This window comes from Bufo gargarizans, chromosome 1 (genome assembly GCF_014858855.1).
Source record: "Bufo gargarizans isolate SCDJY-AF-19 chromosome 1, ASM1485885v1, whole genome shotgun sequence".
Classification (NCBI taxonomy): domain Eukaryota; kingdom Metazoa; phylum Chordata; class Amphibia; order Anura; family Bufonidae; genus Bufo; species Bufo gargarizans.
The window spans coordinates 451,000,545-451,015,180 of record NC_058080.1 but is presented as its reverse complement, the minus strand read 5'-3'; the positions used below and the strand labels follow the sequence as shown (position 1 = coordinate 451,015,180).

General features: G+C 43.6%; 1 protein-coding gene across 1 annotated transcript in view; it reads left to right on the top strand.

The window, feature by feature from the left end:
- Positions 1–14,636, top strand: part of KDM4C (lysine demethylase 4C) — a 324,567-nt gene that overhangs the window by 23,907 nt on the left and 286,024 nt on the right. Inside the window, exons 2-3 of the mRNA XM_044272540.1 lie at positions 2,790–2,950; positions 11,095–11,270. Of these exons, the coding sequence (XP_044128475.1) occupies positions 2,810–2,950; positions 11,095–11,270 (317 nt within the window). The 5' untranslated portion in view covers positions 2,790–2,809. The remainder of the gene's footprint in view (positions 1–2,789; positions 2,951–11,094; positions 11,271–14,636) is intronic.

Genomic DNA, 14,636 nt, shown 5'->3' with positions numbered 1-14,636 from the left:
GCGTTTTACAGCGCGTTCAAACGCGCTGTAAAACGCTCAAGTGTGAACCATTCCCATAGGGAAGCATTGGTTTTCACGTGTTGAGCGTTTTACAGCGCGTTTGAACGCGCTGTAAAACGCTCAGGTGTGAACTTAGGGTAAGATTATCTAAAGCCTCAGTGTCTTGGCCAGTGATTTCCATCAGTGACTGGGAGCCAAAACTAGGAGCGGAGTTACACAGACATAAGATATAAGGGAAAAATCTGCACCTGTTCTGTGTTTAGAGACACACCTGGTTTTGGCTCAAAATCACTGATGGAAATCACTGACCAAACACTGACTGTGTTAACACGCGACAGTTGTTTGGGTTCGCATCCGAGCCGCATTTTTTGCGGCTCAGCTGCGCACCCATTCACTTCAGTGGGGCCGCAAATCATGCGGACAGTACTCCGTGTGCTGTCCGCATCTGCTGCTCCATTCCGTGGCCCTGCAAAATAAATAGAACATAAATAGGCATTTCTATAATGGGACGCCCGTTACGCAAATTGCGGAACGCACACAGGCAGCATCCATGTTTTGTGGACCGCAAAACATGGCATGGTCGTGTGCATGTAGCCTAAGGCATAAGTAGATCCTCACAAATCGTGCAATAGCTAGACAGATTTTCATTTGAAGGTTCACCGTGGGACAAAAATGTGATGTCCAGAGAAGTGTTCACAGGTTTTACATGGTTTACACAAGTGTAACAAGGAGTCTTTACTGATATCTGTGTGTTTAAAGGGTATCTGTCAGCAGATCTGTACCTATGACACTGGCTGACCTGTTACATGTGCGCTTAGTAGCTGAAGGCATCTGTGTTGGTCCCATGTTCACATGTGTCCTCATTGCTGAGAAAAATGAAGTTTTTAATATTTGTATATGAGCCTCTAGGAGCAACGGGGGTGTGGCCGTTACACCTAGAGCCTCTGCTCTCTCTGCAACTGCCATGCCTTCTGCACTTTGGCAGGACCAGGCATGATGATGTGTTCACAAAGTGCAGAGGCCGTAGAAGTTGCAGAGAGAACAGAGCCTCTAGGTGTAATGGCAACACCCCCGTTGCTCCTAGAGGCTCATTTGCATATAATTAAAGATCACTGGAACTAGAACAGTAAATGGAAAAGGAAACACAGCTCAAAGTGTATTGGCCGTGCAGGGTTATTTCCATTCAACTACCTTTTGAAGTGAACGGAAGCTGAGCTGCTGCACTTAAATGGGGCTCTGCTTCCTTCTTCATTCACAGTGTTAGGGCTCATTCACACAAATGTATTTTTTCTTTGTGTGTGATGCAGACCCATTCGCTTCATTGGGGCCGCAAAAGATGCAGACTGCACGCGGTGTTCCGTGGCATATGCAAAGAAAATAGTACATGTCCTATTCTTGTCTGCATTATGGACAAGGATAGGACTGTTGTATTATGGGCCTGACGTTCCATTCCGCAGAATGCACACAGCCAGTATCCGAGTTTTGCCGACCTCAAAATGGACAACGGTTGTGTGCATGAACCCTAAGTTCCAGACTTAAAGAATAGAGAGTAGTCCTTGTGACCTATTGCTTCTAATTAGCATACAGGGCAGGAGAAGCCTTCATAAAGATTGCATATGGTATGCAGCAGAATTTGGATCATGGAAAAGGGTGCTACTATGGAACTGTGATAGCAGTTGAATGGCGGTGACATTGCCTTTTCAGCAAACTTTACATAAATCTGTAGTCTAGGTGACTTTATAATGGGTCTCAATAGGGATGCCTTTTTCTCCCTCTAGCAGCTCACTTCTCCTTACTCCTCCCCTCTATGAGCAGTATGTAATCCGACCCTTCAATGAGGTGACAATCCGTCTTGTCCCTCAAGGGCCCTTTTACATAGGCCAACAGAGCGGGCACTGGGGAAGTTATCTTCTGATCTATGCCCACTTGTTTACTGTGTTAACATGTGGCAATTATCGTTACCATATGGGGAGGAAAGGTTGTCAGTACGATCATTCATCCCCATGCAGATCCATTTATACAAGGCGGTATGCTGCTGACAAACAATGATTTTGAATTTTTTTTGTCCACGACAGATGCGATCACCTGACAAATGAGTATTAACTCCTGATAATTAGGGCTCATGCACACAACCGTATATGTATTTTGCGGTCTGCAAAAAAATACGGATGACATCTGTGTGCATTCTGTATTTTGTGAAACAGAGCGGTTCGTCCCTAATAGAACAGTCCTATCCATGTCCGTAATGCGGGCAAGAATATGACCTGTTCTTTTTTTTGGGCGGAATGGACATACAGAAACCGAATGCACACGGAGTAACTCCCATTTTTTTTGTTGGGGAGGCCCATTGAAATGAATGGTTCTGCATACGGTCCGTAAAAAAACCCGGAACAGACATAGAAAGAAAATGCATTTGTTTGCCTGAGCCCTTATACTGATCATCAATGCTTTTAAAAGGGCCTTATTCCTGCATATGTGCAGCACATGTAACCAGAGGCGTCACTATGATTCATAGGGTACATAGCAAAATAACATGGGGCCCCATTAAAACTGCAACATACGGTACTTGAAATAATTAAAGGAATGTATAATATCGCCATATTTCAAAGAACCCACATTATAGCCAAAAGCCACCATTTTGTTATCTGCACAAAAAGGTGGGGTCCCTCTGGCCCCATGGCAGTAGTAACGCCGATGCATGTAACATAAGCTTGCTATGTAAACAGATTCTCCAGTTTGGTGAAAATATATTAGATCTATGTAATAAAAACTATAAATTTGTTTTTCAGTATTGCCAATATTGTTAAAAATGAACGCAAAAGACTCTGATGACCAGAACCCTTCATGCAAAATTATGACCTTCAGACCAACAATGGAAGAATTCCGAGACTTCAACAAGTACTTGGTGTATATGGAGTCTAAAGGTGCACATCGATCTGGTTTGGCTAAGGTGAGAAAATAGGACACACACAGGTGAAACTCGAAAAATTTGAATATCGTGCAAAGTTCATTTATTTCAGCGATGAAACTTAAAAGGTGAAACTAACATATGAGAGACTCATTACATGCAAAGCGAGGTATTTCAAGCCTTTATTCGGTATCATTTGGATGATTATGGCTTACAGCTTATGAAACCCCAAAGTCACAATTTTGAGGCCCCCTTTGCTCAGGGGGTATGGATTAATTAGCTGACTAGAGTGTGACACTTTGAACCTAGAATATTGAACCTTTTCACAAAATTCTAATTTTAAGCTGCATTATTGCAATTCCTTTTAAGTTGCATTTCTGAAATAAATGGACTTTTGCACGATATTCAAATTTTTCGAGTTTCACCTGTATATTTTTTTTATATATTTAATTTATAATGCATTTTTTATATTGTAGAAAATTAACTTTTGTTTTATCGGTAGTTCAGGCAAGTTGGCACTGTGCATGTAAGCCCAATGTGGGATATTTTCCATCTCCCTACGCCAGTTTTTTTTTTTTTTTTTTTTTTTTTTTTTTTTTTTTTGTGTCAAAACATTACGACTTTTTAGATGCCATTGTCACAGGTGGCGTCTTGGTCATTTTCTCCAGCTTCTGAAATTGGGGGGTCCAGTGGCCCCCAACAGATTTGTCGTTATTTACGCCACAAACTGGCGTAAATTATGACTGGAATCTACGGCAGCTACGAGCTGGAGCAGATTTCTGTCTGGAGCACGGACTGCCAGACTGCCTGTGCTTTGTCATAAATGAAATGTCTCCTCCGGCAGTGCAGGGCCTATGAAGATCAGCGCAGCCCACACGAGTCTTGCTAAATCAGAGCCATTGTGCTGAACAGTGCTTGTTTGCATTGGCCGATGCAAAGTGAATAGGGGAGGAACGAATTCTACTGCAGTTGTAATGATTATCGGCAGCATCCGTGGTTACACAGGGAGATCCATTGCTGATCTTTCGTTCCTGCGTATACTTGTTCCCGAAAACCGTCCTGCTGAATGAAATGCAGAAAAAAATTACAGTCCAACACATGTGAATGGGGGTTTTCACATGAAGCAGAAAATATCCTCTCGTATTTCAGAATAGGCTGTAGACTTTCTAATCTCCAGTGTGCCTGCTGTCTTGTGGATTTTTGCTGCAGCTAACCCTTTGCAAATCCTCAGAAAATAACCTGCGGCTAAGGGTACTTTCACACTTGCGTTTTTTTTTTCCGGCATAGAGTTACATCACGGGGGCTCTATACCGGAAAAGAACTGATCAGTTTTATCCTCATGCATTCTGAATGGAGAGTAATCCGTTCAGTTTGCATCAGGATGTCTTCAGTTCAGTCGTTTTGACTGATCAGGCAAAAGAGAAAACCGTAGCATGCTACGGTTTTCTCTCCGGCAAAAAAAACTGAAGACTTGCCTGAACGCCGGATCCGGCTTTTTTTTCCCATAGGAATGTATTAGCGCCGGATCCGGCATTCAGAATACCGGATCCGTTGTTCCGGCATGCGCAGATTGGTAAAAATGAGAAAAATGTACAAGACGGATCCGTCGGTCCGCATGACAAGCGGAGAGACGGATCCGTCCTTGCAATGCATTTGTGAGACGGATCCGGATCCGTCTCACAAATGCTTTCAGTCAGTGGCAGATCGGCGGATCCGGCGGCCAGTTCCGACGATGGAACTGCCCGCCGGATCACACTGCCGCAAGTGTGAAAGTAGCCTAATGCATGCTGATGTCTGCCATGTCTGGAATTATGGAGTGGTAGATGGTAAATCTCAATATATTTCCACACTTGTAATAACGGATCTCACAATAAACTGATGATTTGGTCCCCTCCTCTGGTGTTGGCTGTATCTGTGGAGGTACCTGGCAGTAGGCGTTCAGGTTCCCTGCAACACCACCGCAGGAGAAATAAAGAATTGCACATCAGTGGGGCAAATTTGCTCTCCTATGATACTATAAATGGCATAATTTTAGACAGGCTGTCGACCTGGATCAGATTTATCAGGCTTTATGATCAGTTTGGCGCATGGCTAGGCACTCTTGTCTAATTTTATACCCATTCTTGGTTGGCTTAGGTTGGAACAGAGTTTTATGCCCCAATTTTGGCCCAGTGTTTCATAGTAGACCGTTCCCCCTTTCCCACTAAGCTGTGACCCTTTCCTGCGTGATCTGTCTGGAGCTAGTCCCCATACACACACTAGAGTGGCGGCTAAACCCATCGTTGTTGGTGGGTTTGGCCGACAATGCACTATGTGATCTGATGTTCAGCGCGCAGATGGCACATGTAATGTGCATACAGTACAGTACTGTAAATGTTCATTTGCATGGATCTCAGATTTTTTGCTTTTTGTGTTTGTATTCTAGCAGCATATTTTTTAAATATAAAATATTGCGATTTTCACATTGACCACTGTTGCACAGTTTGCGGCAGCTTTTGGTTTGTAGGTTCAGCATAGTCATTTCATTATTCGTAAACATGGCATTTAGTGGCAGATGATCTGTCTATTGTTTTTACTGCTTGTGTACATCTTCCCTGCCTCTCCGTGCTCTCTAGAGGTAGGCCATTACTCCATCTTCTTCCTGGATACTATGCATTAGGGTTTGTCCATAAAGTTGTATTTATGGCAGCTGCCGTGCTACTCTCTGTTCTGTCTATACAGGAAGGTTGTGTGTCCTTCCAATATAGCAGAACTTGTTGCATGTAACAAGTACCTACAGCATAAAAATAGGCACTTCTTTCTGCATCGTGAGATTGAAATCTCTCTTTATACACGTACATTTTTTTCCCATTAACAAGCACTGTTTAATGTCGAATGGCACTGATTAAAGGGGTTGTCTCACTTCAAGTGGCGTTTATAATGTAGAGAAAGTTACCGTATTTTTCGCCGTATAAGACGCACCGGCGTATAAGACGCACCTAGGTTTTTGGGGAGGAAAATAAGAAAAAAAATATTTTTAACCAAAAGGTGTGCTGTGGGTTTGGAACTAGGTGGTCTGTGGATGGCACTATTACTGGGGATCTGTGGATGACGGACACTGTTATGGGGGGATCTGTGGATGACGGACACTGTTATGGGGGGATCTGTAGATGACGGACACTGTTATGGGGGGATCTGTGGATGACTGACACTGTTATGGGGGGATCTGTGGATGACGGACACTTATGGGGGGATCTGTGGATGACGGACACTGTTATGGGGGGAACTGTGGATGACGGACACTGTTAGGGGGGAACTGTGGATGACAGACACTGTTATGGGGGGATCTGTGGCTTTCACTGTTACAGGGGGATCTGTGGCTGGCACTGTTACAGGGGGGGATCTGTGGATGGCACTGTTATACATGTGTCATCCACAGACCCTCCCAGCCCATAACTGAGCCATCCACAGATCCCCCGCGCTCCTGTATACTAATATAATATGTCTTATTCAATTAATAGTTATTAAATATGCCTCTTTATTCCTAAAAGTACCTTAAATCCGAAGCGCTTCAGTACAATGCCGGCAGGCCGGGCAGCCGGCGCGGCGCGTCACTCACTGACGTCACTTGCCTGCGCCGCCTGCTTCATTCATAAAGTAGGCGGCGCAGGCACGTGACATCAGGGAGTTACGCTGCCGCCCGCCCAGCCTGCATACTACTGAAGCGCTAAGGATTTAAGGTACTATTAGGCATAAAGGGGCATATTTAATAACCATTCATTGAATATGACATATTTTATTAGTACACCGGAGCGGCGGGGCGGGCCTTTAGTACAGTGACTGCACCGCCCCGCCGCTATTGCCGGCCCCAGCTCCTCCTCCCAGTCCCTCCCCGAGTCCTCGCTCTCTTTACATCGCTGCCAGCGATGTAAAACTGACTGCATTCGCCGTATAAGACGCAGGGGCATTTCTCCCCCATTTTGGGGGAAGAAAAAGTGCGTCTTATACGGCGAAAAATACGGTAATACAAGACACTTCCTAATGTATTGTGATTCTCCATATTGCCACCTTTGATGGCTAGACTAATTGTTTTCATCACATTATACACTTCTTGTTTCCATTTTTACGACCACCCTGCAATCAGGCATCGGTGGCCATGCTCACACACTATAGAAAAAAGCACTGGTCTCTCTTGTGGCCGGGTCCATAGGAGTGCATATAGGCCAGCGTTTTTTCCTAGAGTGTGCAAGTACGTCCACCGATGCCGGATTGCAGGGTGGTCGTAAAAATGGAAACAAGCAGTGTATAATGTGATGGAAAAATTAATGAAACCAGCAAAGGAAGCCATATGGACAATCACAATATATTAGTAGGTGGCTTATATTAATGGGGTTTTCCGAGGCCCCTCACATTGATTCTACTTATTTACCTGCTCCCTGCGTCGCTTCTGGTCCCTGCACAGCCGCCGCTGCTTCTTCCCATAAGCAGATGCTATGGAGGCTCGTCACTGCCTGCCATGGCCTGCACAGCGGCGGCAGTGCGGGGAGCAGGTAAATAGAATCAGTGTGAGGGGCCCGGCAGTATGGGGGGCCATTTCCAGCCTCGGATAACCCCTTTTAACTTTCTCTACATAATAAGTGCCATGTGCTGAATTGAGACAACCCCTTTTAAGTACTGTTAACATAGTGCGGGGACGAGCCATTGTTAATATGATTGTTTGTTTGTCCCCATACAGTTTTTATTTGTCGGCAGCACATCCCCTGGTTACATAGGACAATGTTCTGCGGAAAAAACTATCACATATTAGATCCAATCCCCAGACAGATGAGTGTTTCCTTGTTCTCCCTTTTTATAGTGAAATTAAAATGACATTGTCTGTAACTAACAATGCTCTAGTCTACATGTGCAATTGATGCTGCTTGCTTGGTTTTTTGGAATTTTGTTGGATTCAGTATGATAATTCAATTATACAGTATTTTTTGACATTATTGTAACACAAACCATATGTGTTCCTCAACTGCAGATATCTAGATGACTCTGGGGTACACTTTGGAGTACTTTGGTCATTTTACTTGATAAATTGTGGACAAGATGTAGTTCCTGTAGTTGTGCCATGGTGCATTTTGTGGTAAAATATGTTCTTAGAAAATAGTAAAATGTGTTACGTGTATTTATAAGGAATTAAATATGTTAACACAGCTTTTGGAGGGATCCTACTTATTCAGTCTCCCTCATTTGTGCTTGTATTACACTCATAAGTTAAAAATACATTTAGGGTACTGTCACACTAGCGTTTTTCTTTTCCGGCATAGAGTTCCGTCACAGGGGCTCTATACCGGAAAAGAACTGATCAGGCATATCCCCATGCTACGGTTTTATCTCCGGCGAAAAAACTGAAGACTTGCCTGAATGCCGGATCCGGCATTTTTCCCCATATTAATGTATTAGTGCCGGATCCGGCATTCAAAATACCAGAATACCGGATCTGTCCTTCGGGTCTGTGCATGCGCAGACCGGTAAAAATTTGAAAAAAGGTACAAGACTGATCAGTCTGTCTACATGACAAGCGGAGAGACGGATCCGTTTTTGCGATGCATTTGTGAGACGCATCCGGATGCTTTCAGTCACATCCAGATTGGCAGATCTGGCGTGCAGTTCTGACGACGGAACTGCCCGCCGGATCACACTGCCGCAAGTGTGAAAGTAGCCTTAGTTGAACAATGGAAATGAACTTATACAGCTCCTGCAAATGGGAAAATTAAGCAATGCTTCTCAAGGGATACATTTAATGGCAAAAAGGTTACATGTTATACTACAAATAATAATAAAAAAAATAATAATAATAAAATAATAATAAAATAATTAATAAAAATTATTATATAATAATAATAATAAAAGAGTAAAATAACTAGTAACAAGATTGCCTTTAGAATAAATAAGGTTGATAAAGCAGCAATTTTAGGATGACGCACAGGTTAAGGATGCTTCATGGTTAAAGTTGTTACACAGGATTCAAAGAAAATGTCATTTATTTATGTAAACCTTGTCTAGTGTCCTACAGAGCATAATAGTATACCTGTCAACTTTTCCTGAGTCTACACTTTAATCTCCATTCTCCTGCTGTGCTCCATTCTTTACAACCTCAACTTCCAGGTTGTGGACGTAGAGGATCTGCAGCTATAACACCTCCCATAGTGCTGTGTGCAAGAAGATCAGACAGAAATGTAAATGCCATCTGCATGCTTCCCTGGGCCTAAAAATCCATTCACTCCACCTTCCATCATCCCCTTGCTGACCCCTTACACACAACTTTGACGTGACCAGCAGTGCACTCTGCATGACCCTGCTTGAGGATTGAGAGTGTCAACCAGCCCATTCCAAGATCCCATGAGTCTAACATCACAACCATTGTGACCCAGGGGATCATAGGAGGCCTGGTCTTGATGTCAGAGGACAGAGGGCGCAGTCACCTGACCACTCTCCCGATCTCCAGAGTAAGGCCTCTTTCACACAAACGTATTGGTTCCGTTCCGTGCATTGGGGACTGCAATTTGCTGTCCCCAATGCACGGGCATCGTCCGTGTGGCGGCCGGGACGGATCCAGACCCATTTAACTCCGTAGTGCTTCCGTGGTGTTCCGTGCTTCCGTTCTGCACCACATCTCTGGATTTGCGGACCCATTCAAGTGACCGGTGCCCCGTGTATTGCGCTCGCAATAAGGCCACGGGAGCACTGCGGCTGTGTGAAAGAGGCCCAAGACAGAAAAAGTAGCGCAAGTACATTAGTAATCTGCAGGGGATGGGAAAAAATTACACGCCCTAAAGTTTTTTGTTTTTTTTCAATTGTTTTGATATTAATGGCCTTTCTTGAGGCTATGCTTTCAATATCAGGTCTGTGGGGTTCCGACACACAAACCTCCATGGACCGATGCAGGAACTACAACAGCCTTGTCCCTTGTGTGGTGTGCTGAGCTGGTTACTGCAGCGCTGTTCCCATCTCTGTCCACTACACAATGGATGGAGCTGTGAAGTTCCAGCACCAGAGCTACATCAAAACAGCTGGTAGACCAGAAATACCAAAATCCTGGGCAACGCCTTTAAGCCATTGTGATGTAGCCATGTAATGGATTGGCTTGTATTACTTCTCCCTGTTGTACCGTTATGTCATGGTGATCACCAGTTGCTGTGCATGCTCAATCACGAGAGCCTATAATTAACTGACAGCCTGGCTTCCACTGTAATGCCTGGGATCAGACATAATTCCGATTCTGGCTGTTTAACCCCCTACTTGCCACAGTCCATAGTGATAGCAGAATTCAGGCTTTTACAGATAGGGCTCACTCTGTACCACATTGTTCCCTACCCTTTTGACTGGTGCTGATGGGTTGACGTGGCTGCCGAGGACTTGACAGAGGTATGCCATGGCTGTAGTTAAATTTGTGTTTATTTTTTACTTTTTTTATTTTTTTTTAACCCACTCTGAGCCCTTGGCCAAACATTTTTCCCTGATGGACAACCCCTTAAATGTTTTCATTTTGTCATTCTGGTCTATTTATTGTTGATTTAAAGAAACGTGTTGAAAATGGCAAAATAGTTTAAAACTTGGCCTTGCAAAGAGTCGTTTCATCCCATCATTTTTGCTGTTTTTTTAATAGCATTTGTAATCACAGGAAAGCAACCTGTTATAAAACGTAGCCTTTAATCTAATTTGCACATAAAATAACAAACTCCCACAAACAAACAAAAAAAGAGAGAAAAGATATCACCATGACGACATGAGGGATAATGCTGTAACGCTCAATGGCATGAGTCAATAATGAACAGGGTGGACAGTCGTGGACAGACCATCATCCACGACTGTCCACCCTGTTCATTATTGACTCATGCCATTGAGCGTTACAGCGTTATCCCTCATGTCGTCATGGTGATATCTTTTCTCTCTTTTTTTGTTTGTTTGTGGGAGTTTGTTATTTTATGTGCAAATTAGATTAAAGGCTACGTTTTATAACAGGTTGCTTTCCTGTGATTACGTTAATATACATTGACACCACCTGTGGTTATCACTCCCTCTGACGGGATATTGTCTTAGCTGTGAATCCCCTTTTTAATAGCATACTATTTTGCATTGTTTTACAATGTAGGTGAAATGATAAAGTTTGCCAGTGATATGGAGATAAGTCATATTTTCCTTCTTCTTCCCTTCTTAAGGTGATTCCCCCAAAAGGGTGGAAGCCCAAGAGGCATTATGATGACATAGATGACCTTGTGATCCCTGCTCCAATCCAGCAGATGGTGACAGGACAGTCTGGTCTCTTCACTCAGTACAATATTCAGAAAAAGCCAATGACTGTCAAAGAGTTCAGAAGACTCGCCAATAGTGATAAGTATGTAACATGTTGAATTGTATGCAGTATTTTTACCTTATGGTACCAGCAGTGGTTACTCATGGTTCAGTCAAAGATGTCTTTGTTATATTTAGTTAATATGACGTGTTTTTTTTTTTTTTTCTACTGCCTTCTAGTAAGGGTATTTTCACACTAGCGTTTTTCTTTTCCGGCATAGAGTTCCGTCCTAGGGGCTCTATACCGGAAATTAACTGATCAGTTTTATCCTAATGCATTCTGAATGGAGAGTAATCCGTTCAGGATGCATCAGGATGTCTTCAGTTCAGTCACTTTGACTGATCAGGCAAAAGATAAAACTGCAGCATGCTACGGTTTTATCTCCGGCCAAAAGAACTGAAGACTTGCCTGGCATTTTTTCCCATAGGAATGTATTAGTGCTGGATCCGGCATTCAAAATACCAGAATGACGGAACCGTCCTTTCGGTCTGCACATTCGCAGTCTGAAAAATAAGTGAAAAAAATAAATGCTGGATCCGTTTTGCCGGATGACACCGGAAAGACTGATCCGGCATTTCAATGCATTTTTCGGACTGATCAGGATCCTGGTCAGTTTTACAAATGCCATCAGTTGGCATACGTTTTTCCGGAACCGGCAGACAGTTTAGGCGACAGAACTGCCTGCCGGATTCCTCTGCCGCAAGTGTGAAAGTAGCCTAAGGGTAATTTGCACACTTGCGTTTGATTCTGGCAGGCAGTTCCGTTGCCGGAACTAGCTGCCTGATCAAGCAAACTGTATGCAAACACATGTCATTTTTTTTCTGACTGATAAGGCATTTTTAAGACCTATCGGGATACTGATCAGTCTGAAAAATGCCTGATCAGTCTGAAAAATACATTGCAATACCGGATCCGTTTTTCCGGTGTCATCCGGCAAAACGGATCCAGTATTTATTTTTTTCACATTTTTAATGGTCTGCGCACGCGAGACTGGAATACCGGATCCGTCAATGCGGCAATTTGAATTCCGGATCCGGCACTAATGCATTCCTATGGAAAAAAATGCCGGATCCAGCATTCAGGCAAGTGTTCAGTTTTTTTGGGCCGGAGATAAAACCGCAGCATGCTACGGTATTATCTCCGTCCTGAAAAGTCAAAAAGACTGAACTGAAGACGTCCTGATGCATCCTGAACGGATTGCTTTCCATTCAGAATGCATAGGGATGAAACTGATCAGTTCTTTTCCGGTATAGTGCCCCTAGGACGGAACTCCATGCCGGGAAAAGAAAAACGCTAGTGTGAAAGTACCCTAACATTCCCTTCTAGGCCTTTTTTTTTTTATAATTGGAAGAACAGAACCAGTAGAAGCAAATAGATCAATGCTGTGCAGTATGTTCTTAAAGTGTAAAGTCATTTTGGTTTATTTTTCATATAGTATAGGGACAGGGATGTTACACATTTTTGTAATGTACTTTATTAGGGAAAGATGTTTCTTTTTACTAGAAAACAGGGTGTAAGGAGTCTTCTTAGCGAAGCTCCAACTGTGTTGCTAAGGAGAATCTGTCTTCAGTCTGTAGAAGAGGCCTGTGTGTAACACACCGAGGCTCCCCGCCACCCCTTGTCACTACCTCAGTCCCTGACTATGGACATGTGCCCTCACTATCACTGTCCGTCACCCTCTGACTTGTTACACACAGGCCTCTTTAGTGCTCGGTAAAACACTGAAGAGTGACTCACCTTAGTAATGCTCAGGTAACGCTTTTATAGAAGGTTCTTTAAATGGAAATAACAGTTACACTTTAAATGAAATACTGTACAAGCTGATGAGAACGAGTGGCATAAGTAGAACACCTTTAACCCTGGTACCTGTTGGCAGGGGCGTAGCTATAGGGGGTGCAGATGTAGCAGTCGCTACCGGGCCCAGGAGCCTGAGGGGCCCAAAGACCCTAGTGCTGCACAGGAAGACACCTGTATTATAGAAAGTGCATGCTGGTCAAGTTACACCTCCGGCTGGAGGGAAGTGGTTAGGCCATGAATTTGGCATGGGGTGGGGGGGTCGTTTCAATTATTGCCTCAGACAGCACAAAGTGCATCCCTGCTTCTGGCCACAAAGCACTGAGGGAAGGGGGCCCCAAGCTGAACTTTTGCACCAGGGCCCATGAGCCTTTAGCTACTCCCCTGCCTGTTGGTAACAGGTAAAAATCTCCATTAATGTGCTTAACTCTTTAACCATTACCTGCTTCTGTTTCCCATGTGGCATGTAGTTCCCACTTTTCCATACTGTCCGGAGCTGGAGAGGTACGTTTATTTATTTATTTTAAACGTCTTATCTGAGGTCTGGGGTCTGATATGGGCTGATCTGAGGCTAATTGAGGGTGGGGAGGGTCTGTTGGGGGTCTGATCTGAGGCTGAGAAAGGGACAAAGGCAGAGACAGCTGTGAAGGAAGAGGCAGGGAGAATGAAAGCTGGGTGAACCGCTCTTTGGACCCTTCTGGGATGAGCTTGGCTGCCATTAATGCTAAATAAATACATAACATTCTGAACTTAAAAATTACACTGCTAGGTTTGGTCAAAATGGTGCCTGTTCTGTATGTAATTTTGCTCAATCACAACACATTGGGCACCCACATCGACTGTAGGATAAAAAAAGGAAAGTTATGGCTCTTGGAATATGGCTAAAAAAAAAAAAATCTTGCTCCTGTCAGCTTGAAATGCAATGTGATCTGCAGGCAGCTTATTATAAAGTTAGAGAAGCTGATTTGATATATAGTATTGAGAAAAACGCATAATTCATACATTTTAAATCTCTGCTGTTTCCAACTTCATTGTTCACATTGTTAACCATAGCCACTGCCACCCAGGGGCTTATTATTAAAAGGGTTGGCCCGTTTCCTATATTGATGACCTATACTGAAGCCAACTGATAACTAAGGGCACACCTCCTTCATTAGTCAAACAAGTATGTAGAAAAAATATATATGGAAACATGATCGCAAGTGTGGTCACGTGATGCTTTGTTGCTGGGGATACTGGATGCTACAGCCAGATGTGTGGTACTGATCATGAGTGCTCAGAAGGCAGACCGCATCTCCCAAGCAACGGAAGACTAGAATAGTCACGTGATCGCATCAAGCAACGAAACATCACGTGACCATACGCGCTCCGTCTGAAACTTCGCTCAGATTGCCCACTCGCACCTGATTGTCTTCCTATTGATTGAAAATTCCTGACTCTATTTTCACCTTTAAGTTATCTGCTAATCCTAAATGTTCATATACCTTTACTACTCGCAGATAAGCGATTATTGGATTATTTTCCTCAAAAAATAAATTACCAAGTCTAATTTTTGACTCGTCTGTTTGATTTATCTTCATCTACGTTTCGGACTTGTGTGAAAATCAGGTCTAG